At 44.0% G+C, this 24,157-nt stretch overlaps 1 protein-coding gene across 6 annotated transcripts in view; it reads right to left on the reverse strand.

Annotated features, from left to right (window-relative positions):
* The window catches only part of mlphb (melanophilin b), a 47,120-nt gene extending 28,404 nt beyond the window's left edge, over window positions 1-18,716 (reverse strand). For 5 of the 6 annotated variants that reach the window (XM_046053087.1, XM_046053084.1, XM_046053086.1 and 2 more), the window contains exons 1-2: window positions 18,341-18,716; window positions 16,649-16,810 (exon numbers count right to left, since the gene is read on the reverse strand). In XM_046053087.1, coding sequence (XP_045909043.1) covers window positions 16,649-16,810; window positions 18,341-18,465 — 287 coding nt within the window. In that variant the 5' untranslated portion in view covers window positions 18,466-18,716. Of the gene's footprint in view, window positions 1-16,648; window positions 16,827-18,340 lie in introns of those variants that run through there. The other variant, XM_046053089.1, reaches the window with a different exon arrangement.
* Between the last annotated feature and the right edge of the window lie 5,441 nt (window positions 18,717-24,157).

Genomic DNA, 24,157 nt, shown 5'->3' on the forward strand with positions numbered 1-24,157 from the left:
ACCCGCAGCTGGTGATGAGAGTTACAGCCAGTGCTGCTTAAACAACAAATGTACTTTCAGAAATATAATCAAAAATTGAAAGGAGGTATACATTCAAAAACAAAATGAAAAAGACAGCTGAATCAAGGCTCTGAATCAAGGCTCTGAATGAATCCCCACCCCCATCTCTGACAGCGTCAAATGCCCAGCTGGACAACCCACGGCTGCCGTGGAGACCCAGGGGCTCTGGGGTTGAGCTTATTTAGAAGCTTCAAATAAATAAGACACAAGGACCTCACTGCGGTGTTTCTTTACTCCAGCTCCAAGCTGCTCGATCATATGCTGACTCTGCGTCTTCCCTTCAAATAACACCAGGCTTTTCGTGTGATAAGACAATCTAGCAGAAAGGAATGCTTGAACAGCCTCTATCAGACGTGTGCCTTTTGTTCTGGGAAGTGAAAATCAAACCTGCATGTCTTGAAGCAGCTGAAGATATGGGCCAGCTTCACTGGACTATGACCTTCTTGTTGTGTCAGTGTGTGAATTATTCCCTCCTCATTAGTGCAATCATATTGTTGAAACACTAAGTAATGTGAGAAATTTCCCTATTTACTAGTTGACTATTGTTGCTAAATGTATTTGTTAATATAACGGCAGAAAATTGTTTCCTCTTATATTTAATCTTTTATACATGTTCTTTTATTATTGTTATTATTACTATTAATGTTTATGTTGTGTATAAGGTTTTTCATCCTTTTCTCTCATTATGAACTTTGTCATTATACTCTTTATGTTAGTCTGTCCACATTTACTCAGGTTTATGCCACAGCTGTGATATTGTTTTCCTTACTTGCTGTTCCTCTCCTCTCCTTGAATGTTCATTCAAGGCTGAGAGAGGATATCTGATCCCAAACCATAAAAACCTAGACTGTGTAAATGATTATTTATCCCTTTGCTCTGGGCCAGACGTTAGTGACTGTCCTAGGAGACAGAACCTCTGGCCCAGCTGATTAACGTTGTAGTACTTCCTTTTTATTAATAAATTCTTCAAAGACAACGGTTGGTTGTTACTTAATTATTAGCTTAATCCCTCACCAGCAATATACACTTTCCACTACAGTTAACTTAGTTTATTTATCAGAGATAATAAAGATAAACAGTTACCTAGTGAGAAGCAATGCATCAGATGAAATGTGCATAGGACGTCTAGCTGAAGCTCATTTGTATTACTGTATATGTATGTGCAGCACTGGTCTTTCTCTCAACTATGATAAACCACACATGCTTTTTATTTATTTTTTTTTAACAACGTTAGCTGAGCTCCAGCTAGCTCAGAGCCTGGCCATCAGTGCTAGCACTGCCCAACGAAGGAGCGCCTTGACAGATTCTAGACACTGCTAACATGACACATGAAAGCCTCCCCTGTACTTTCCCTCCGTGGCCATGAAACATTCATTTTCTTTGTTTCTCTCTAAAACAGTGGGTCTGGCAAACCTTCCCACTGTACCAGACGTAGCGACGTTAGGTGTGTAAGTTAGTAAAAGCTAAAGCTAGCCCGCAGCGAAGCCCTACCTTTCAATGAAACGTCAGTTCACAGCCGAGCAGACAGGCAACACAAAGAGAGAAAAAATGTGACAAGGTGGCGAGGAGGTGTCTCTACATCATTCCTGTTTCTACTTACCATATCCCGCTTGAACGCCGCAGCTGGGTGGAACATACAGCTCGTATTCCTTGTTGTAAATACACAGTGTGCGGCCTCAAATCTCTCCTGTCTTTCTCTCTTTCTCTCACACTCTCCACCCGGAATGCTGCCTGCAGGACAAGAATGGGATCGTCGTGCGCTTGCGCAGTCGCTCCGGGGATGATGTTGGCACTTGGATGACTGTCGCATGGCAATGCAACAGAAAAAAACCTGTCGGCGTGTGTCATGGGCGTGTGGCGTTATAAACTCGACGTGTGGCGCCATCTACTGGACACATGGGGTGTTTGATCTGTGTGCGGCGCTGTGATAGTCTCCGTAAGGGTATAGCGGTCTCATTTATACTCCACTGTTGCATCTAGGAAGATAAAAGGGAGGAGTGAGTGTACGTCAAGTAGCTAATTGTTATCTCATGTCTATTCAATTATGTGTAAAATAAAAATTTCAAAAGGACCCCAGACCCACAGGTGTAAGTAATTCAGATAAATGGGCGTTAACGGCTTTCTTCAAGAGACCACACGGTCGATCACAGTCATGCTGAAATGGAAAAGTTTAGTGTGTTTCTCTTGTTGCAGCACTGTACTGATGTATTGATGATGTTGGACATTAGTTAGTTATAACCTGCTCAGGAATTACGGATGAAAATGAGCTATTTAGCTAACTCCCATACATTTACATTGAAGTCTAACTACAATGTGCACCGTCCCTGTTAAATACATTAAATAAATAAAAGAAGATGTGTGCAGCTACTTTACACACAGCGTGTAAAAGCGAATGAAGAAGGTTTAAGATGAAAACGGCACAACATATTAAAAACAATAAAGTAAGAGGGCCGTTAAAACAGCGAGAATAGGCGTGGCAGACATAGAGGACCGACTGGTAAGTAGCTATTAGTATTACTGCTCTTAACTGGAACTGTCATAATTAGGCTATAATGTTACCATTCACTGTAACGTAATGTCGGACCTTAAAAGTGAGCAGTGGACGTTAATGTCACACAGCAAATGTATTAATTACAACCCCTAATCAACAATGCAGTTTTCTTTATATAGCGCCAATTCACAACAAAGGTTTTTTTTTTCTCATAGTATTGTATATCTATATCCAAGGGCGTCACTTTGTGCTGGGGACATTGGAGGGCTCAGATCAATGGTGCAGTGATACAATTAGCTCACAAGATGTGACAATGCACAATCACACAGTCCTCCCCCTGAAGATTTTGAGCATTTAACACTTAATTTCCTGCATTCTGGAGACATTTTCATCACTAACTTATAGTTGAATAGTTTATTTATATCAAGGGAAACACAAAATTCTTGGACAATGTACATTTGTTTCTTTTATTTACATTGCATTGCATATTTTCTTATTGTGCAAATAAACATTTCTCAAATCATCTTCATTTGTTTTTTTTTAACATTTGTTGCTATTTTTCAGAAACATGTTGACAAATACACTGCTCAAAAAAATAAAGGGAACACTTAAACAACACAATGTAACTTCAAGTCAATCACACTCCTGTGAAATCAAACTGTCCACTTAGGAAGCAACACTGATTGACAATCAATTTCACATGCTGTTGTGCAAATGGAATAGACAACAGGTGGAAATTATAGGCAATTAGCAAGACCCCCCCAATAAAGGAGTGGTTCTGCAGGTGGTGACCACAGACCACTTCTCAGTTCCTATGCTTCCTGGCTGATGTTTTGGTCACTTTTGAATGCTGGCGGTGCTTTCACTCTAGTGGTAGCATGAGACGGAGTCTACAACCCACACAAGTGGCTCAGGTAGTGCAGCTCATCCAGGATGGCCCATCAATGCGAGCTGTGGCAAGAAGGTTTGCTGTGTCTGTCAGCGTAGTGTCCAGAGCATGGAGGCGCTACCAGGAGACAGGCCGGTACATCAGGAGATGTGGAGGAGGCCGTAGGAGGGCAACAACCCAGCAGCAGGACCGCTACCTCCGCCTTTGTGCAAGGAGGAGCAGGAGGAGCACCGCCAGAGCCCTGCAAAATGACCTCCAGCAGGCCACAAATGTGCATGTGTCTGCTCAAACGGTCAGAAACAGACTCCATGAGGGTGGTATGAGGGCCCGACGTCCACAGGTGGGGGTTGTGCTTACAGCCCAACACCGTGCAGGACGTTTGCAATTTGCCAGAGAACACCAAGATTGGCAAATTCGCCACTGGCGCCCTGTGCTCTTCACAGATGAAAGCAGGTTCACACTGAGCACATGTGACAGACGTTCTGCTGCCCGCAACATCCTCCAGCATGACCGGTTTGGCGGTGGGTCAGTAATGGTGTGGGGTGGCATTTCTTTGGGGGGCCGCACAGCCCTCCATGTGCTCGCCAGAGGTAGCCTGACTGCCATTAGGTACCGAGATCCCTTGTGAGACCATATGCTGGTGCGGTTGGCCCTGGGTTCCTCCTAATGCAACACAATGCTAGACCTCATGTGGCTGGAGTGTGTCAGCAGTTCCTGCAAGAGGAAGGCATTGATGCTATGGACTGGCCCGCCCGTTCCCCAGACCTGAATCCAATTGAGCACATCTGGGACATCATGTCTCGTTCCATCCACCAACGCCACGTTGCACCACAGATGCTTCAGTCCAGGTCTGGGAGGAGATTCCTCAGGAGACCGTCCGCCACCTCATCAGGAGCATGCCCAGGCGTTGTAGGGAGGTCATACAGGCACGTGGAGGCCACACACACTACTGAGCTTCATTTTGACTTGTTTTAAGGACATTACATCAAAGTTGGATCGGCCTGTAGTGTGGTTTTCAACTTTGATTTTGAGTGTGACTCCAAATCCAGACCTCCATGGGTTGATAGATGTTGTCAGTGTTGTTGTCAGCACATTCAACTATGAGTATTTAATGAGATTATTTCATTCATTCAGATCTAGGATGTGTTATTTTAGTGTTCCCTTTATTTTTTGAGCAGTGTAGTTGGTGTGTCTATGTTCATTTTCAGGTAAGTTTTACCAAGTAACATTAAGTGCACTTATTTATGTCCTCAAAATCCTAGGTACTCCTAGTTTTTGTTTAAAAGCTCAGGAATCTGTGTGCGGTAGCCAGAAAATCACTTAGACACAGAGAGATACAAAGAGCAAAGTAACTGAGTGTTCCCATACATGGTGATCTTCTCACCATGTCTGTCCACACAAATCAAACCATCTCTAGTTTAAGCGAACTTCTTGTTTCAGATGTTCTTAACCGAGTTTGAGTTGGTGTGATTATCTCTCAGGCTTTCATCTTCATAACATAATCTCATATTCTCCACTTTGCCTCTGCATGAAGTCAGTGATTATATTATTCATGGGGCTGGTGAAAGTGAGAATCAGAGAGAGATAAAAGAGAGAGACTGACACACACTCTGGCACAGACACACACAGAGGATTAGGGTTAAAACATAATGCTTTCCAGAGAAAGACCCAGCAGCTTCATATTAACTTTGTAGCTACGGTTCCAAAAGACAATTTTCAAACAGCCTATTTATTAATAATGATGACAATGACAATTAAAATTGGAAATGCATTACTTGGGTTTGACTGCAAATAGATAGACTATATGACCGGTAACTATCCATATTTAGCAAACTAGCAAACATCACAAGTTATTTTCATCTTTGTGCAGGAAGCTCTGCTTAGAAAGCTGCAAATTTAAGGATATGATTCAGAACATACAGCAGTGAGTCTTTAAAGCAAGCAGTAAACACAACGCAGACATATATGTTTTAAGTCGATAAATGTGTTAGCAAAGAATTGACTATGTACATATCCAAATACATATCCGCAGAGCAACATTAGCATTCATTCAGTCGTGTTTGTGTCCATATACCCTCTCCTTTTAGCTCTGTTTTGTTCTCCACCGACTGCTGAGAAAAATATATCTCTTAAGTTGATAAATGCTCACCTCTGCTGTTTGGTGCTAAGCAAACACTGTCATCCGCAGTGGAAATGCGGAAATACAGTAACAATATTGATTATAACATCTTCATTAATAAATATTGCAGTGACAGTGACATATTATCACCTTATGGCTGTTATGATGAACGGTTGGTTCATCACTATGAGGGACATCTTTCACATTACACATAGTCATTTGATCCATTGTTAATATTTAAATATTGACTAGTGCAGCTGTCAATGATGCTTCACAGGAAATTCTTAGAAAGTCTTTTAGGGATTAATGCATTATAGACTTCAGGTTGACATGTCTGCAATGGCTGCTACTGTAAATTTGCTTCATGTGAAATCATTTGAGCCTTGCAGCAAAACAAATACTTTTAAAATAAATCAACCCCTGTTAAGTATTGGTAGATGAAAATTTTGATAAAACACACTTATATATTATAATAGAATATTTGATGAGGTCTGTTATTTTGGTGGAGTTGCAAAACAAAGTCTAAATCTTTGCCAAAATAACTTATTTCGTTTTATGATTCTTTGGTTTTACAAGATTTAGGCGTGACAGTTTTATATGTAAACCACATGAAGATCTGCACCTATTTATAGATTGCAGACACTCTGGATGAAAACAACACCCAGTTGCCTCAGCAGCAAACAACGGCTTGTTTAGATTGCAAAACAAATAGCTAAAGAACCTTGGCAGGGATCGCAACCTAAGTGGTTGGAATTGAAGAAGGACATTGCTGTCCTGTATTTGTGAAGGAAGCTCACAAACTCAGACAAATATGCATGGCCCATATAGAAAAGGCCAACTCCTTGGCTTGCCTTTTGGTAGAGTGGTAGATCTCCAAGAATAAATGAAAATGTACATTGACAAAAATTAATCTCACTTCATAACCAAAGTCTGATCCATTTTTTCTTTGGGAAATGCAGGCTAGGGAAGGGAAGAGAGAAGAGAGCACTATGTTTAACAGGATGGAAAACAAGGAACTACAGAAAATCTTCTGAATAAATTCAAAAAGTAATCTAAAGTCTGGAACATTTTAAAGTGGCTCAGATGAGATAAGCTGCCCAGAAACAACACTGAGATATTTATTTCTGGAGATCATAATACTGTCTGAAAAAGCAGGAAATCAATTTGTATCAGATAACGATCTTAGAAAAATACTACACAGTAATAAAAAATATCCATGTTTTAGACACAATAACAGATTTGTCATATCAAGATAGACATTAGGACCAGTTAAAGGCTCTGCAAACCCTCACAGGCGTTTCCTGTTACTCTGATTCTGAAGTCAATCCAGAACACACTTCTTTAGTGAAAACACCTGTGTGAATTGACTACGGGTGTGCAGTTGCGTAAAAGGTCACAACTTACAAACTGGATATATATAATGCTTAACTGGTGTCTGTTCCTAAATATGTCATGTGTTTGATTACACTAACTGATGGTTAGAACTGACAGTTTTTCTAGGTAAAATATGATGAGGCTCCCATGTGTCATTTGCGGGGTGGGAGATGTCTGAGTGGTGTCAATAGGGTCCTACAGGTAATGTTTGCCTCGGGGTATCTTAAATAATTAATCTTGTCCTATTTGCAATTTCTGTAATTTAAATTGTAAAAAATACTGCATATATACTTACAGTTAGATTTCATACATTACCAGTTTCATAGTTCGGTAACTTTAGCATAAAACAATGTAGACAGATAAGAAATGCACACATTTGCAGGTCATGCTTTGACAATGTGTTTCCTACCCTTCCTAGAGCCCTAAAGCTGCTGCTGCTGCATTAGGATGAGGGGGAATTCCCTCTAAACCTCTTCTTCCCACAGTGTAATATCTAAACCATCCATCTATTGCCAAGGAGACACGTGAACAGTAGCTCAGTGAGTTAGGAGCAAATGACTGAATCATTTGTTGGGGACATTATGTTAGAACTCTGCCTTCAGGAAGAGAGTACAGCACGTATTTTCCCCTCAGTTTTTACGAAATTCAAACCAAAAAGATCAACAATCTTCTGTCAATAACCCCCCAGCAGTTTATCAATTATCAAGCATTACAGGCTGTAAAGACAGTTTACCTCCCTGTTCTCCTCCTGTGTTGTCTCCCTGCTCTCCTCCTGTGTTGTCTCCCTGTTCTCCTCCTGTGTGCTCAGCCTTTTCTCCTGCTGTTTTGTCTCCCTGTTCTCCTCCTGTGCTGTTCTCCTCCTGTGTTTTCAGCCTGTTTTCCTCCTCTTTTGTCTCCCTGCTCTCCTCCTGTGCTGTCTCCCTGCTCTCCTCCTGTTTTGTCTCCCTGCTCTCCTCCTGTTTTGTCTCCCTGCTCTCCTCCTGTGTTGTCTCCCTGCTCTCCTCCTTTGCTGTCTCCCTGCTGTCCTCCTGTGTTGTCTCCCTGTTCTCCTCCTGTGTTGTCTCCCTGTTCTCCTCCTGTGCTGTCTCCCTGTTCTCCTCCTGTGCTGTCTCCCTGTTCTCCTCCTGTGTTTTCAGCCTGTTCTCCTTGCTCTCCTCCTGTTTTGTCTCCCTGTTCTCCTCCTGTGCTGTCTCCCTGCTCTCCTCCTGTGTTGTCTCCCTGCTCTCCTCCTTTGCTGTCTCCCTGTTCTCCTCCTGTGTGTTCAGCCTTTTCTCCTCCTGTTTTGTCTCCCTGTTCTCCTCCTGTGCTGTTCTCCTCCTGTGTTTTCAGCCTGTTTTCCTCCTCTTTTGTCTCCCTGCTCTCCTCCTGTGTTGTCTCCCTGCTCTCCTCCTGTTTTGTCTCCCTGCTCTCCTCCTGTGTTGTCTCCCTGCTCTCCTCCTTTGCTGTCTCCCTGCTCTCCTCCTGTGTTGTCTCCCTGTACTCCTCCTGTGTTGTCTCCCTGTTCTCCTCCTGTGTTGTCTCCCTGTTCTCCTCCTGTGTTGTCTCCCTGTTCTCCTCCTGTGCTGTCTCCCTGTTCTCCTCCTGTGTTGTCTCCCTGTTCTCTGTGCTGTCTCCCTGTTCTCCTCCTGTGTTTTCAGCCTGTTCTCCTCCTGTGTTGTCTCCCTGTTCTCCTCCTGTGTTTTAAGCCTGCTCTCCTCCTGTTCTGTCCTCCTGCTCTCCTCCTGTGTTGTCTCCCTGTTCTCCTCCTGTGTTGTCTCCCCGTTCTCCTCCTGTGCTGTCTCCCTGTTCTCTTCCTGTGCTGTCTCCCTGTTCTCCTCCTGTGCTGTCTCCCTGTTCTCCTCCTGTGCTGTCTCCCTGTTCTCCTCCTGTGTTGTCTCCTTGTTCTCCTCCTGTTTTGTCTCCCTGTTGTCCTCCTGTGTTTTCAGCCTGTTCTCCTCCTGTGTTTTCAGCCTGTTCTCCTCCTGTGTTTTCAGCCTGTTCTCCTCCTGTGTTGTCTCCCTGTTCTCCTCCTGTGCTGTCTCCCTGCTCTCCTCCTGTGCTGTCTCCCTGCTCTCCTCCTGTGCTGTCTCCCTGCTCTCCTCCTGTGTTGTCTCTCTGCTCTCCTCCTGTGTTGTCTCTCTGCTCTCCTCCTGTGTTGTCAGCCTGTTCTCTTCCTGTGTTTTCAGCCTGTTCTCCTCCTGTGTTTTCAGCCTGTTCTCCTCCTGTGTTGTCTCCCGGTTCTCCTCCTGTGTTTTCAGCCTGTTCTCCTCCTGTGTTGTCTCCCTATTCTCCTCCTGTGTTTTCAGCCTATTCTCCTCCTGTGTTTTCAGCCTGTTCTCCTCCTGTGTTGTCTCCCTTTTCTCCTCCTGTTTTGTCTCCCTGTTCTCCTCCTGTGTTTTCAGCCTGTTCTCCTCCTGTGCTGTCTCCCTGTTCTCCTCCTGTGTTTTCAGCCTGTTCTCCTCCTGTTTTGTCTCCCTGTTCTCCTCCAGTGATTTCAGCCTGTTCTCGTCCTCTTTTGTCTCCCTGTTCTCCTCCTGTGGTTCAGCCTGTTCTCCTCCTGTTTGGTCTCCCTGTTCTCCTCCTGTGTTTTCAGCCTGTTCTCCTCCTGTGTTTTCAGCCTGTTCTCCTCCTGTTTTGTCTCCCTGTTCTCCTCCTGTGTTTTCAGCCTGTTCTCCTCCTGTGTTTTCAGCCCGTTCTCCTACAGCGTTGTCTCCCTGTTCTCCTCCTGTGTTTTCAGCCTGTTCTCCTCCTGTGTTTTCAGCCTGTTCTCCTCCTGTGCTGTCTCCCTGTTCTCCTCCTGTGTTTTCAGCCTGTTCTCCTCCTGTTTTGTCTCCCTGTTCTCCTCCAGTGATTTCAGCCTGTTCTCGTCCTCTTTTGTCTCCCTGTTCTCCTCCTGTGGTTCAGCCTGTTCTCCTCCTGTTTGGTCTCCCTGTTCTCCTCCTGTGTTTTCAGCCTGTTCTCCTCCTGTGTTTTCAGCCTGTTCTCCTCCTGTTTTGTCTCCCTGTTCTCCTCCTGTGTTTTCAGCCTGTTCTCCTCCTGTGTTTTCAGCCCGTTCTCCTACAGCGTTGTCTCCCTGTTCTCCTCCTGTGTTTTCAGCCTGTTCTCCTCCTGTGTTTTCAGCCTGTTCTCCTCCTGTGCTGTCTCCCTGTTCTCCTCCTGTGTTTTCAGCCTGTTCTCCTCCTGTGCTGTCTCCCTGTTCTCCTCCTGTGTTTTCAGCCTGTTCTCCTTCTGTTTTGTCTCCCTGTTCTCCTCCTGTGATTTCAGCCCGTTCTCCTCCTGTTTTGTCTCCCTGTTCTCCTCCTGTGGTTCAGCCTGTTCTCCTCCTGTTTGGTCTCCCTGTTCTCCTCCTGTGTTTTCAGCCCGTTCTCCTCCTATGTTTTCAGCCTGTTCTCCTCCTGTTTTGTCTCCCTGTTCTCCTCCTGTGTTTTCAGCCCGTTCTCCTACAGTTTTGTCTCCCTGTTCTCCTCCTGTGTTTTCAGCCTGTTCTCCTCCTGTGTTTTCAGCCTGTTCTCCTCCTGTGCTGTCTCCCTGTTCTCCTCCTGTGTTTTCAGCCTGTTCTCCTCCTGTGCTGTCTCCCTGTTCTCCTCCTGTGTTTTCAGCCTGTTCTCCTTCTGTTTTGTCTCCCTGTTCTCCTCCTGTGATTTCAGCCCGTTCTCCTCCTGTTTTGTCTCCCTGTTCTCCTCCTGTGGTTCAGCCTGTTCTCCTCCTGTTTGGTCTCCCTGTTCTCCTCCTGTGTTTTCAGCCCGTTCTCCTCCTATGTTTTCAGCCTGTTCTCCTCCTGTTTTGTCTCCCTGTTCTCCTCCTGTGTTTTCAGCCCGTTCTCCTACAGTTTTGTCTCCCTGTTCTCCTCCTGTGTTTTCAGCCTGTTCTCCTCCTGTGTTTTCAGCCTGTTCTCCTCCTGTGCTGTCTCCCTGTTCTCCTCCTGTGTTTTCAGCCTGTTCTCCTCCTGTTTTGTCTCCCTGTTCTCCTCCTGTGATTTCAGCCCGTTCTCCTCCTGTTCTGTCTCCCTGTTCTCCTCCTGTGTTTTCAGCCTGTTCTCCTCCTGTGTTTTCAGCCTGTTCTCCTCCTGTGTTTTCAGCCTGTTCTCCTCCTGTGTTTTCAGCCTGTTCTCCTCCTGTGTTGTCTCCCTGTTCTCCTCCTGTGTTTTAAGCCTGCTCTCCTCCTGTGTTTTAAGCCTGCTATCCTCCTGTGCTGTCTCCCTGCTCTCCTCCTGTGTTTTCAGCCTGTTCTCCTCCTGTGTTTTAAGCCTGGTCTCCTCCTGTGCTGTCTCCCTGCTCTCCTCCTGTGTTGTCTCCCTGTTCTCCTCCTGTGTTTTCAGCCTGTTCTCCTCCTGTGCTGTCTCCCTGTTCTCCTCCTGTGTTTTAAGCCTGCACTCCTCCTGTGCTGTCTCCCTGTTCTCCTCCTGTGTTTTCAGCCTTTTCTCCTCCTATGCTGTCTCCCTGTTCTCCTCATGTGTTGTCTACCTGTTCTCCTCCTGTCTCCCCGTTCTCCTCCTGTGTTGTCTCCCTGTTCTCCTCCTGTGTTGTCTCCCTGTTCTCCTCCTGTGTTGTCTCCCTGCTCTCCTCCTGTTCTGTCTTCCTGTTCTCCTCCTGTTCTGTCGTCCTGTTCTCCTCCTGTGTTTTCAGCCCGTTCTCCTCCTGTGCTGTCTCCCTGTTCTCCTCCTGTGTTTTCAGCCCGTTCTCCTCCTGTTTTGTCTCCCTATTCTCCTCCTGTGTTGTCTCCCCGTTCTCCCAGTGTTTTCAGCCTGTTCTCCTCCTGTTTTGTCTCCCTGCTCTCCTCCTGTGTTGTCTCCCTGTTCTCCTCCTGTGTTTTCAGCCTGTTCTCCTCCTGTTTTGTCTCCCTGTTCTCCTCCTGTGCTGTCTCCCTGTTCTCCTCCTGTGTTTTCAGCCTGTTCTCCTCCTGTGCTGTCTCCCTGTTCTCCTCCTGTGTTTTAAGCCTGCACTCCTCCTGTGCTGTCTCCCTGTTCTCCTCCTGTGTTTTCAGCCTTTTCTCCTCCTATGCTGTCTCCCTGTTCTCCTCATGTGTTGTCTACCTGTTCTCCTCCTGTCTCCCCGTTCTCCTCCTGTTTTGTCTCCCTGTTCACCTCCTGTTTTGTCTCCCTGTTCTCCTCCTGTGTTTTCAGCCTGTTCTCCTCCTGTGTTTTCAGCCTGTTCTCCTCCTGTGTTTTCAGCCTGTTCTCTTCCTGTGTTTTCAGCCTGTTCTCCTCCTGTGTTGTCTCCCTGCTCTCCTCCTGTTCTGTCTTCCTATTCTCCTCCTGTTCTGTCATCCTGTTCTCCTCCTGTGTTGTCTCCCTGCTCTCCTCCTGTTCTGTCTTCCTGTTCTCCTCCTGTTCTGTCGTCCTGTTCTCCTCCTGTGTGGTCTCCCTGCTCTCCTCCTGTTCTGTCTTCCTGTTCTCCTCCTGTTTTGTCTCCCTGTTCTCCTCCTGTGTTTTCAGCCCGTTCTCCTCCTGTTTTGTCTCCCTGTTCTCCTCCTGTGTTTTCAGCCTGTTCTCCTCCGGTTTTGTCTCCCTATTCTCCTCCTGTGTTGTCTCCCCGTTCTCCCAGTGTTTTCAGCCTGTTCTCCTCCTGTTTTGTCTCCCTGCTCTCCTCCTGTTTTGTCTCCCTGTTCTCCTCCTGTGTTTTCTCCCTGTTCTCCTCCTGTTTTGTCTCCCTGTTCTCCTCCTGTGTTTTCAGCCTGTTCTCCTCCTGTGTTGTCTCCCTACTCTCCTCCTGTTCTGTCTTCCTGTTCTCCTCCTTTTTTGTCTACCTATTCTCCTCCTTTGCTGTCTCCCTGTTCTCCTCCTTTGCTGTCTCCCTGTTCTCCTCCTGTGCTGTCTACCTGCTCTCCTCCTGTGTTGTCTCCCTGCTCTCCTCCTGTGCTGTCTCCCTGTTCTCCTCCTGTGTTGTCTCCCTGTTCTCCTCCTGTGTTGTCTCCCTGTTCTCCTCCTGTGTTGTCTCCCTGTTCTCCCAGTGTTTTCAGCCTGTTCTCCTCCTGTTTTGTCTCCCTGCTCTCCTCCTGTGTTGTCTCCCTGTTCTCCTCCTGTGTTTTCAGCCTGTTCTCCTCCTGTTTTGTCTCCCTGTTCTCCTCCTGTGTTTTCAGCCTGTTCTCCTCCTGTTCTGTCTTCCTGCTCTCCTCCTGTTCTGTCTTCCTGCTCTCCTCCTGTGTTGTCTCCCTGTTCTCCTCCTGTGTTGTCTCCCTGTTCTCCTCCTGTTTTGTCTCCCTGTTCTCCTCCTGTGTGGTCTCCCTGTTCTCCTATTGTTTTGTCTCCCTGTTCTCCTCCTGTGTTTTCAGCCCGTTCTCCTACTGTTTTGTCTCCCTGTTCTCCTCCTGTGTTTTCAGCCTGTTCTCCTCCTGTTTTGTCTCCCTGCTCTCCTCCTGTGTTGTGTCCCTGTTCTCCCCCTGTGTTTTCAGCCTGTTCTCCTCCTGTGTTTTCAGCCTGTTCTCCTCCTGTGTTGTCTCCCTGCTCTCCTCCTGTTCTGTCTTCCTGTTCTCCTCCTGTTCTGTCTTTCTGTTCTCCTCCTGTTCTGTCTTCCTGTTCTCCTCCTGTTCTGTCTTCCTGTTCTCCTCCTGTTCTGTCTTCCTGTTCTTCTCCTCCTGTGCTGTCTCCCTGTTCTCCTCTTGTGTTGTCTCCATGTTCTCCTCCTGTGTTGTCTCCCTGCTCTCCTCCTGTTCTGTCTTCCTGTTCTCCTCCTGTTCTGTCGTCCTGTTCTCCTCTTGTGTTGTCTCCCTGTTCTCCTCCTGTTCTGTCTTCCTGTTCTCCTCCTGTTCTGTCGTCCTGTTCTCCTCCTGTGTTGTCTCCCTTTTCTCCTCCTGTGTGGCCTCCCTGTTCTCCTACTGTTTTGTCTCCCTGTTCTCCTCCTGTGTTTTCAGCCTGTTCTCCTCCAGTTTGGTCTCCCTGTTCTCCTCCTGTGTTTTCAGCCTGTTCTCTTCCTGTTTTGTCTCCCCGTTCTCCTCCTGTGCTGTCTCCCCGTTCTCCTCCTGTGCTGTCTCCCTGTTCTTCTCCTCCTGTGCTGTCTCCCTGTTCTCCTCCTGTGCTGTCTCCCTGTTCTCCTCCTGTGCTGTCTCCCTGTTCTCCTCCTGTGCTGTCTCCCTGTTCTCCTCCTGTGCTGTCTCCCTGCTCTCCTCCTGTTTTGTCTCCCTGCTCTCCTCCTGTTTTGTCTCCCTGTTCTCCTCCTGTTTTGTCTCCCTGTTCTCCTCCTGTGTTGTCTCCCTGTTCTCCTCCTGTTTTGTCTCCCTGTTCTCCTCCGGTTTTGTCTCCCTATTCTCCTCCGGTTTTGTCTCCCTATTCTCCCAGTGTTTTCAGCCTGTTCTCCTCCTGTTTTGTCTCCCTGCTCTCCTCCTGTTTTGTCTCCCTGCTCTCCTCCTGTGTTTTCAGCCTGTTCTCCTTCTGTGTTTTCAGCCTGTTCTCCTCCTGTTCTGTCTCCCTGTTCTCCTCCTGTGTTTTCAGCCTGTTCTCCTCCTGTTTTGTCTCCCTGTTCTCCTCCTGTGTTTTCAGCCTGTTCTCCTCCTGTGTTGTCTCCCTGTTCTCCTCCTGTTCTGTCTTCCTGTTCTCCTCCTGTGTTGTCTCCCTGTTCTCCTCCTGTGTGGCCTCCCTGTTCTCCTACTGTTTTGTCTCCCTGTTCTCCTCCTGTGTTTTCAGCCCGTTCTCCTACTGTTTTGTCTCCCTGTTCTCCTCCTGTGTTTTCAGCCTGTTGTCTTCCTGTTTTGTCTCCCCGTTCTCCTCCTGTTTTGTCTCCCTGTTCTCCTCCTGTGCTGTCTCCCTGTTCTCCTCCTGTGCTGTCTCCCTGTTCTCCTCCTGTGCTGTCTCCCTGTTCTCCTCCTGTGCTGTCTCCCTGTTCTCCTCCTGTGCTGTCTCCCTGTTCTCCTCCTGTTTTGTCTCCCTGTTCTCCTCCTATGTTTTCAGCCTGTTCTCCTCCTGTTTTGTCTCCCTGTTCTCCTTCTGTGTTTTCAGCCTGTTCTCCTTCTGTGTTTTCAGCCTGTTCTCCTCCTGTTCTGTCGTCCTGTTCTCCTCCTGTGTTGTCTCCCTGTTCTCCTCCTGTTCTGTCTTCCTGTTCTCCTCCTGTGTTGTCTTCCTGTTCTCCTCCTGTGTTGTCTCCCTGTTCTCCTCCTGTGTTGTCTCCCTGTTCTCCTCCTGTGTGGCCTCCCTGTTCTCCTCCTGTGTTTTCAGCCCGTTCTCCTACTGTTTTGTCTCCCTGTTCTCCTCCTGTGTTTTCAGCCTGTTGTCTTCCTGTTTTGTCTCCCCGTTCTCCTCCTGTGCTGTCTCCCCGTTCTCCTCCTGTGCTGTCTCCCTGTTCTCCTCCTGTGCTGTCTCCCCGTTCTCCCAGTGTTTTCTCCCCGCTCTCCTCCTGTTTTGTCTCCCCGCTCTCCTCCTGTTTTGTCTCCCCGTTCTCCTCCTGTGTTGTCTCCCCGTTCTCCTCCTGTGTTGTCTCCCCGTTCTCCTCCTGTGTTGTCTCCCCGTTCTCCTCCTGTGTTGTCTCCCCGTTCTCCTCCTGTGTTGTCTCCCTGTTCTCCTCCTGTGTTTTCAGCATGTTCTCCTCCTGTTTTGTCTCCCTATTCTCCCTGTGTTTTCAGCATGTTCTCCTCTTGTGTTTTCAGCATGTTCTCCTCCTGTTTTGTCTCCCTATTCTCCCTGTGTTTTCAGCATGTTCTCCTCTTGTGTCTTCAGCCCCTATTCTCCCTGTGTTTTCAGCATGTTCTCCTCTTGTGTTTTCAGCCTGTTCTCCTCCTGTGGTGCCTCTCCTCTAGTTTTTTCTGTCTCCCTGTTCTTGCTCTTCTGTGTTGTCATGAAGTTTCAGAATGACAGAGACAAACAGTGTCCCCATAACTATAGTAACTCAACGTCAGTCCTGCCTGCGTGCATGCAGTATGAGACGAGAGACGAGAGACGCTGACTGAGGTTACTCTGAGCAGAATGCAGGGCAATAAATTAGCCAACAATATAACAGACTGTTGTTCATTTCTCTGTTGGTCTGAATAATTCACTAGATTTGTCGCTAATTGCTTTTTAGAAATAAAGTTGCTGAGGGTTTGCAAAGGGTAGGCAGCAGACCAAACCACGGTGAGCCTTATGAGGTGGGAGGACATCATTTTTGAAAACCTAAAAATGCATTGAACTCATAACTCACGCTACCAAATATATGAAGTAGACTTTGACAGACAGATTTGTGTATCAAAATGATCGTTAGTTAGTTGCTGAATATTGGTCAAGACATGTCAATCTCAACTAAATTCTGCACCTTTATGAGTGCTATGAAACACCACATTTAAGTTGTATTTTTGTCTACAGTGTCCAGTTTACTGACCTATGTATAAACTAACTTTTGATGTATCTTTTGAAAGAATGTTAGCTAATTTTAGCTATTGCTGTGTTATTGCTGTCACTGTGTCAGTTCACTGACTGTTTATCTGTGGAATTAGAATAGCCTCATAAGTATTAAAAAACAAATGTCAAGATTAGTCTAAGATACTGATCCAGATTTATATAGGCTATACAAGTCTGCGGTCCAGTTAGACTTTCAAAATAATACAAAGGGTTAACCTTGAGAAACGGAGGGTAGTTAATGTTGTGAAATGCTTGTAATTTGGTTAGGTTTAGGCAACAAAACTACTTACTACTTACCCCCACTAAGATAAAAGAAGAGAAAATCAATAGTGAGATTAATCCTTAAGCCATATACACGGTGGCTTTCTGTGGTTAGTTGAGGGAAAGATGTTTATCAAATAGAAATAAAACAGATATGTGATATTTTTAACTTACCCAAGTCTGTCTTCCTCCTTCTTCCTCAGATCAAAATCTCGCTGGACGACTTCCCAAACATGTTTGGCCTCCTCATCTGTGAGCTTGGAGAGATCCAGCTTCTTCCCTGCTGTGGTCCCAGGCATTGTGAATCTGTGAGCTGGCAGGCTTCCTGGTGCTGGGCTATAGTAGAGTAATAAAAATATACAATAAGTTGTTTGCAAAAAAGGCAAAGTTAAGCCATTAGTCAGCACTGATATTGTTAGATAAGGATTTTACAAGAATACTAATGTTTAAGATGAACTGCAGTGAGAACACCATTGTAAAAATGTAAGTCACATGCATTACTTTTCCAAATAATCAATCAGTACTGCACTGACAATGACGCTATACATCATTAGGTGCTGATTGGTGGATGTTTCGGGAATTTATTTGATACACAACTGATACAAAATCCACAGTGCTCGTTCATTGGGCTGTTGTTTTCACCAAACAAAACCATCCAAAATAATAGTACTGATCATTGACTTGAAGCACTGATCTAGATTAGGTGCTTAAAACCTCTCTGCCACATGCATCTGTCCTGTGATCCGGGAAGGTTTGGCACAGTTCAACCATCACATTGCTGAAGGGATTTAATCAAGTCTCTGTTAAATAGAGCCTGCCCAACCATTTCACTTGGTCCAGTTTCATAATGATTGATTTCAGAGGATGAGGTAATTCCACACACACAGACACACACAGACACACACACACACACACACACACACACACACACACACACACACACACACACACAAACTATACCACTGAACTGCAGATAAACACATAATCAAAGAAGAGTAGGAATGCTCAGGAACATCACATTTTCCAAAAGCCTAATCTAGCCTAATCTACTTTAACAGACAAACATGTCACATCTAAATGGTAGAATCTGAGTAGAACATTGTAGTCCTCCAGCTATAAAAAATATTGCTTACAACTTTTGCACAGTTCAGTTCAGCAGCAGTATACAAAAGATCTGTGTGTATTTGCTTAGCGGGTGTGAGCAATTTGGCATCTTACTCTGTTGTATCAAGGGAACATTATGAAAACACGCAGTTTAAAATGTCATAATATTATTTATTACTGTGTTCTAGTCTTATTACTTAGCCAGTGAAATCTTATTTGTAGACTGTGTGGTCTTTAAGGGATTTTCTGCATTAAGTCTGCAGCTGATGCACACAACTCAACAGGTGCAGACTTAATGGACTCCTTGTGTTTGCAAAAGGAAGGTTTGGCTTGATAACAGGTGTGGAGACACAGGAACCTGGAATAGTTTCCCAGGTAGAGTACAGATAAAGCATACATTTGTACTTCATTCCAATTCAAACTTCTTTACATTGTTCTTATGTGGAGATTTAAATGGGGCAACCTTGGAAACCTTTCAGTAGATTTAAGAAAGTTGAAAAAAGCTATTTGGCATTTGCTTTTAAAAACGAAATTCATAAGTGGTGTCTCTATTAACAAGTTGGAACCTTTTTAGACATAAGTTTGGTCCAGTGAAATGAGCCAAATCAGTGTTGCCCACTGACAGTTTAAGTTGCATGAATCTAAAACATTAACATTAACAACATTAATATTACAGTAACATCTCTGAGATTCCAACACATGTAGGCATTAACATAATTTACACCTTTTTTTTCTCTTAACATTAATGTATATATGACTTACCTTGCTGTTGACAGAGTAGCCTGCAGGCAGTAGCAGACCAGGCTGACTGCGGGGGAAACTAAGTAGCAGACAGCAATGCTAATCACATGTCTAGTTAACCAGGAGGAAGAAAGGCAGGGAGACATGCCTCCTCTCCGCCTTCCTTGACTTTACTTCAAAAGGTCCTGTTATTGATAGCAGTACACTATTAAACACACTGTAACAGCTTTTGATTTGCATTTACATTATGTGGAAAATGCCTGACTAATGGTGAATCATTCTGTTTGGGTGAAATTATTTTGGGCATGTCATTACTTGGACAACATGTGAAGTGATCATGAGGTAAGCCAGTTGGGCTTAAGTCCCCGGTCACATGTCATGGACCTTATGTTAAAGGAGAGTGGTGATGCATGACCTCAGAGATATTAACTGACAAGTGAATACTCTTTACCCCGGTGTGCTGCATTCATGAAAAACATTGGGGCATCTTTTCATGTGTAACGTTACAGCAGCAGCAAAGGAATGCAAAGTCTTTCAGAAATCTTTTTATATCAGTTAATAATTGATGCAATGTTGGTATAAGGGTAATATGAGGCGGAATATAGTTGTAAGACTTAATTATTATTATATTACTATAATAACAAATTGGGGGGTAGAACTTTCTTTCTCTGAGAGGACTGATGTTCCACCGACGAAGCCAAACATTTGCACGTGGAATGCCAACCTCGAAGACAAAGTTGGAAGAGTTTTTGTATGTCGAGATTATTATATTACTCTAATGTGATGTGAAAGCAGCGTTGGAACAAGTAAAGGATGGTCATCACAAAGTAAACTCACCACTGATTGTGACAAAAATCTGCACTCAGAAACTCATCAGGTAAAATTTTAAAGAATCTAAATGGCTGAATTGAGAAGTTTGTTCATTTATTTATCTCATTCTCTCATAAATATATTTGCTCCCATTTCCTCCCTCAGTGGGTAATGTTATCCAAGAGGTTGATTTGAGCCATGTGACCCGTCCAGCAATCCAATTTTCTTGTTTTCTCAACCACCAGGCCTTGTCATCTTCCTGTGAAGAAAACAAACAGAACAGTGGAAGATTATTCACAAAGTTTTTTACACTTTGCAGTGAAGTTAACTGCATTCTGGTGAATGTATCTGTATATACTGCACAGTAGTTATTGTTATTGTAGCAAGACACAAGCCACAAGCCTGAGCTAGACCTGTGGACCACAGTCACTTCGATTCAATTGGGTTTTATTAGCATGAGGAACAGATGTTTACATTGCAAAAGAAAGCATGAAACTAAAAACATGTACATAAATGTTCTCTGAGTATATTCAATAAAGTCCAGTTGCAAATGTTTTACCAGGAAGGAAATGCAATAAAAACACTTTAGTTTGACCTTTAGGATACACACAATTTTGATGAATTATACATTTTTAAAAGATCAGTATAAAATTTTCAAAAGACTCAATTAACACCAGTTACCAAGTATAGCAAAAAAGTAACAGACACACTACAATTTGATTTTGTTTTATTTCAACAATAGACATTTCTTTATGAATGCAGAAAGTAGTCGCAGCTGGCTGCCTGCACATAGACTAGCATTTTGGTTTCGTTCAATCTTTGATTATTTATTTATATTTATTTGCATAATGTTTTTTATTGTGCAGCCACTGAAAAACTGTCCAGCGTCAGTAGACTGACTTTGGTAACTGCTTGTACAGCGCTTGCGTTTTTCTGTGACATGGAATGGATACTGCTTCACTTCCTCCAGTCCCCAAGTTTCCCAACAAGTCCTCTAACCTACAGTAAATGACAACAGAGGTCATTTTAACAAGCTTCCAAATTCAATACAAAAATTCTACAATAGTGCCCCTTCCTGTGTCGTTTGTCTATACCTCCCAGAATGGCAATTTCAAACTCTGTTTACCAATTGGACCTACATTTTGGAAATCACGTGACCTACGTCACATGACATAAACACGTGGAGACCGCAGTGATACAACATAGGTTCACTGGTCAACATGCATAAACTCACTGACTTGGGTTTAGACTCACACCCCTGTGAAGCTTAGGGTAAGGGTTAGCGTCTACGGGGGTGCTGTCAACACCTTTAAGACTAACATAGTTAGCTAGCAGGCTAATGCAAACATTACGAAGCTAACATAGCTAACGCTATTTAACTTTTTTAAAAAAACAAATCAGTCTTGTTTCAGAAGGGAACCGAACAATGGTCTCTCAGGTGAAAGGCGGCTAAGGCTCAATCCCATTTCACCCCTTGCCCCTACCCCTTGGCCCTACCGATTATGGGGTAGGGCGAAGGGGGAGGGATACATAGCCCTCGAAACAGAGATTTTTCAAAGGCACACTCCAAACGGAGGGCTGCAGGAAAGTTCCCAGAATACAAGTATTTTCTTTGTATAACTTATGATCACATGGCTATTCTGAGTTTACTGTCATTTCAACGTAATATCGTGATTTTTTTCAAAACAATCATAAAAACCCCCGCTAGTTCAGCCGCTAGCATTTTGTCTCGTTAGCTAGCTTCGCTAGTAACGTTAGTAACCTGGTAATGAAGCTGTGCTTTTTATTTTTAATTGGTGACTTGTTAGATGCTTGATGTGTAATATAACGTTACCATACGAGAGAGATTACCACAGCGGTAGACAGAGTTGTTTTCAATCGTTGTCATGGAGAAATCCTGTAAAAACTCGTTGCTTCTATTAACGTCAGAGCCATCGTCGACTACTGATGACCTGTCGGGTTCCTGAAGGGTTGTTCCATTTCGTAGGGGAATATTTCAACCCCTTGGCCCTTGTAACTGTTTTAAGGGCCAAGGGGTACACTCGAAAACAAGGGGTAGCGGCAAGGGGTGAAATGGGATTGGCCCTAAGTAGCGAACCTTCCACCCAACCCACCCCCACAGGAGTACAACTTGACGGCTATATATAAAATGTGACTGTCTTTATCATGTGTTTGTGTTGTAAGGCCACTGGAGGTTGCTGCCACAATAAACAAGAGGTTGCAACTTGTGGCCACTCACAGCCATAATCTCTCTTGTTTTAAGTCCTGCATCTGAGAGTTTTTGATTGTTGTACTGTGGAAGCAGTGGTTTGTGTCTGTCAAATTCCTGTTTGCTTGCATCTTCTTGGCAACATCGTTGCCAGGTGAATGACAGCCATATGCTCTCGAGTGTACCTGCACACCAAATGCATTGTTAGATGATGTCTTAAAGGGATAACCTAAAAAAAACTTATGTTCAACGGTTATTTTACCTAACATTGTCAACAGCAGAAAAAGAACATTTCTTCTTGGGTGACGATAAAAAGCTGGTGCAGCTGGAAGAAGGTGGGAAATATGTTCATCCAGAGACGACACAGGAAAGAGAGGGTTGCCACGCAGTTCATACATGAATCCCCTTGTGCTCCCCTGTGTGTTACTGTAATTCTTCATGTGCTCGGAAATTTTAGCCTGTTTTCATCTCTTTTGAGTAATCTAACGTTACTTTGTCACGGAGGGATATGGAACTGTGCAAAGGAATTTGACTTCAAGGCAGTCGTACACGCTCATTATAGCATACCATTACTTTGAACCAATCAGATCGCATGATTTTAGCTACCCGTTTTATAATCAATTTTAAATAACAACCCAGCAACCACGTTGTCCCAGTTTGTGCCCCTTGTGTATGCAAAAACACAAAAAAACCCAAACTTTTTTAGGCATTTTATAGTTGACATTTTAAGATAACTCGCCATGATGTAGAGTAAATTGCCAGATGAGTGGAAGTTTCCCTACAACAATAAGAACCTTAAACAATCTTTGAATATGATGAGGAAAATCATCTACAGCAATGTTTTGGCTTCAGCAGTCAGTTCACACAGTGTAGTTATCCTCCACTGTGTGTTAGCATTAACTTCCTCCAATTTTATCTTGGGTAACACCCAGTGCAAACAAGCTAGTGTGTATAGAAATCCTGGACAGCACACGATCAACAGGTTTGCGTGTTTGACATTCACTCTCCCTGTTCGGGCCAGCAGAATACCTACCAGAGCAAAGGGGATCTTTTACATTCAATAGCATATATCATAGTGTGTTATATACAAATATCACTGTTCCTAAAACGTTTACTGTCTATTTAATAGGAAATAATTACCTAAATTCCAATCTATTCTTATATTTGTTTTTAAATTAAAATTTGTTTGTTAAAAGTGAAATTTCTCAGTCATTGATGTTTCTTTTTGGAATAATTTTGGTGTTCCCACAGAAAAATTTTAACAGATGTAGATGTATGAATAAAAATAAATGTTGGCCTATATATTGTTTTTTTATATGTAACCATATTTTAATATGCAGTTAATTATATGTTGTGCGTGTAGCATGAAGGAACTACTAAATTTGTTTCGTTATACAGCCTTGCCGTATAATGACAAATAAAATACCTTGTACCTTCATGTCCTCCGATGTCTTTTAACAGGTGGTTTGATACTTTCATCTGGTCATACACACTAGATTGAGAAAAATTATGGAATAAATATTTTAACAATTTACAAATTTTCCACAACAAACATCTATGTGCAAAAGTTTACTATCCTCATGTGTAGCCCAAAACAATAAAGACTCTATATACAAACAAAACCCTTTTACTCTTTGAAGGTCGCTTTCGTACAAAACATACAATAATTGCTTTAATTATTTTTGAAAATGGCCAAACATAACACAGTGTTTCATTGGTGGATTACCAAGGCCCTGATAACAGCTGAGAATTATTAGAACAAATTTGTTGTAGCACCCGATCAAAAATAAAAAATTTCAGCTTGTTGTAATGGCTCATGGATTATGAAAACAATGTCGACTTGAAACGGCTGGACTCTACAGGACAATTTTTGAAGTGAGTCAAAGCACACGTCTGTTACAGAGATATTATTAAAAGTGAGTGCTTTTGCGATTGTAGATGACTGACATGACCCCAGAGTGTTCGTTAGCTAGTTTTAGCGCTTCTTAACAGTTAGCTAACCTGACAGTGAGGCTGCTGCCTTATAGAGACTTTGTAACAAAATCAAGAAGGAACAGGAGAATAAAAAAACATTTATTAAATGCCAAACCTTTGATAAGATAACATTTTGTGGTGACAGTGTGTGACCCAACTGACTTAGCTACCTGGCATCCCCGTATCAAGGACTAGCCAACATTAGCAACATGCTCGTGTGTAGTGTGTGCATGCTATGTGACAATCTGCCTGAGTGTGAGGTAGCAGTGAAAACTTATGAAATTTTGTTGATTTTAGCATTCTCTCAAGTGAAATGGATTTGATAATGAAGCACTGACACAGCGCGACTGGGTTTGTCAATGCACTAAAGTGGGGGTGTCTAAAATATTCATTGAAAATTGGGCAGCTGCTTTTTGCAATATGATTATTGTTCAGACTATTGATGCATGTATGCTATTGATATGACTGTACTGTGACAAAGCACAATAAAGCCACACGGTGTTTGAACTCACGGTGCTTCAATCTGATAGGACAGAGCTCAGGAATACAGTAGCTTAATACTGCCCTCAGCCAGCACAACCATGTCAATTCATTGCACACACACTGCATGTAGTTAGTGCTACTCCCATTGTAAACTTATGATCACAACTTAACAACCAAAGCACAGCCAGCAATGAACAAAGCTGAGTCATCCCATGGCTACAGTCATAATTACAGCTAAACCCTGACTCAGTCAGCCTCGGCAGCAGTCAGTGAGAGAGCTAACTCCAACCCTATTTCATGAGTTTGAGTTATGATCAGTGAAGTGATTGGGGAGATGGGGATCTCATGTGACAGAAGTCATG

Source organism: Micropterus dolomieu, linkage group LG07 (genome assembly GCF_021292245.1).
Source record: "Micropterus dolomieu isolate WLL.071019.BEF.003 ecotype Adirondacks linkage group LG07, ASM2129224v1, whole genome shotgun sequence".
Lineage (NCBI taxonomy): Eukaryota > Metazoa > Chordata > Actinopteri > Centrarchiformes > Centrarchidae > Micropterus > Micropterus dolomieu.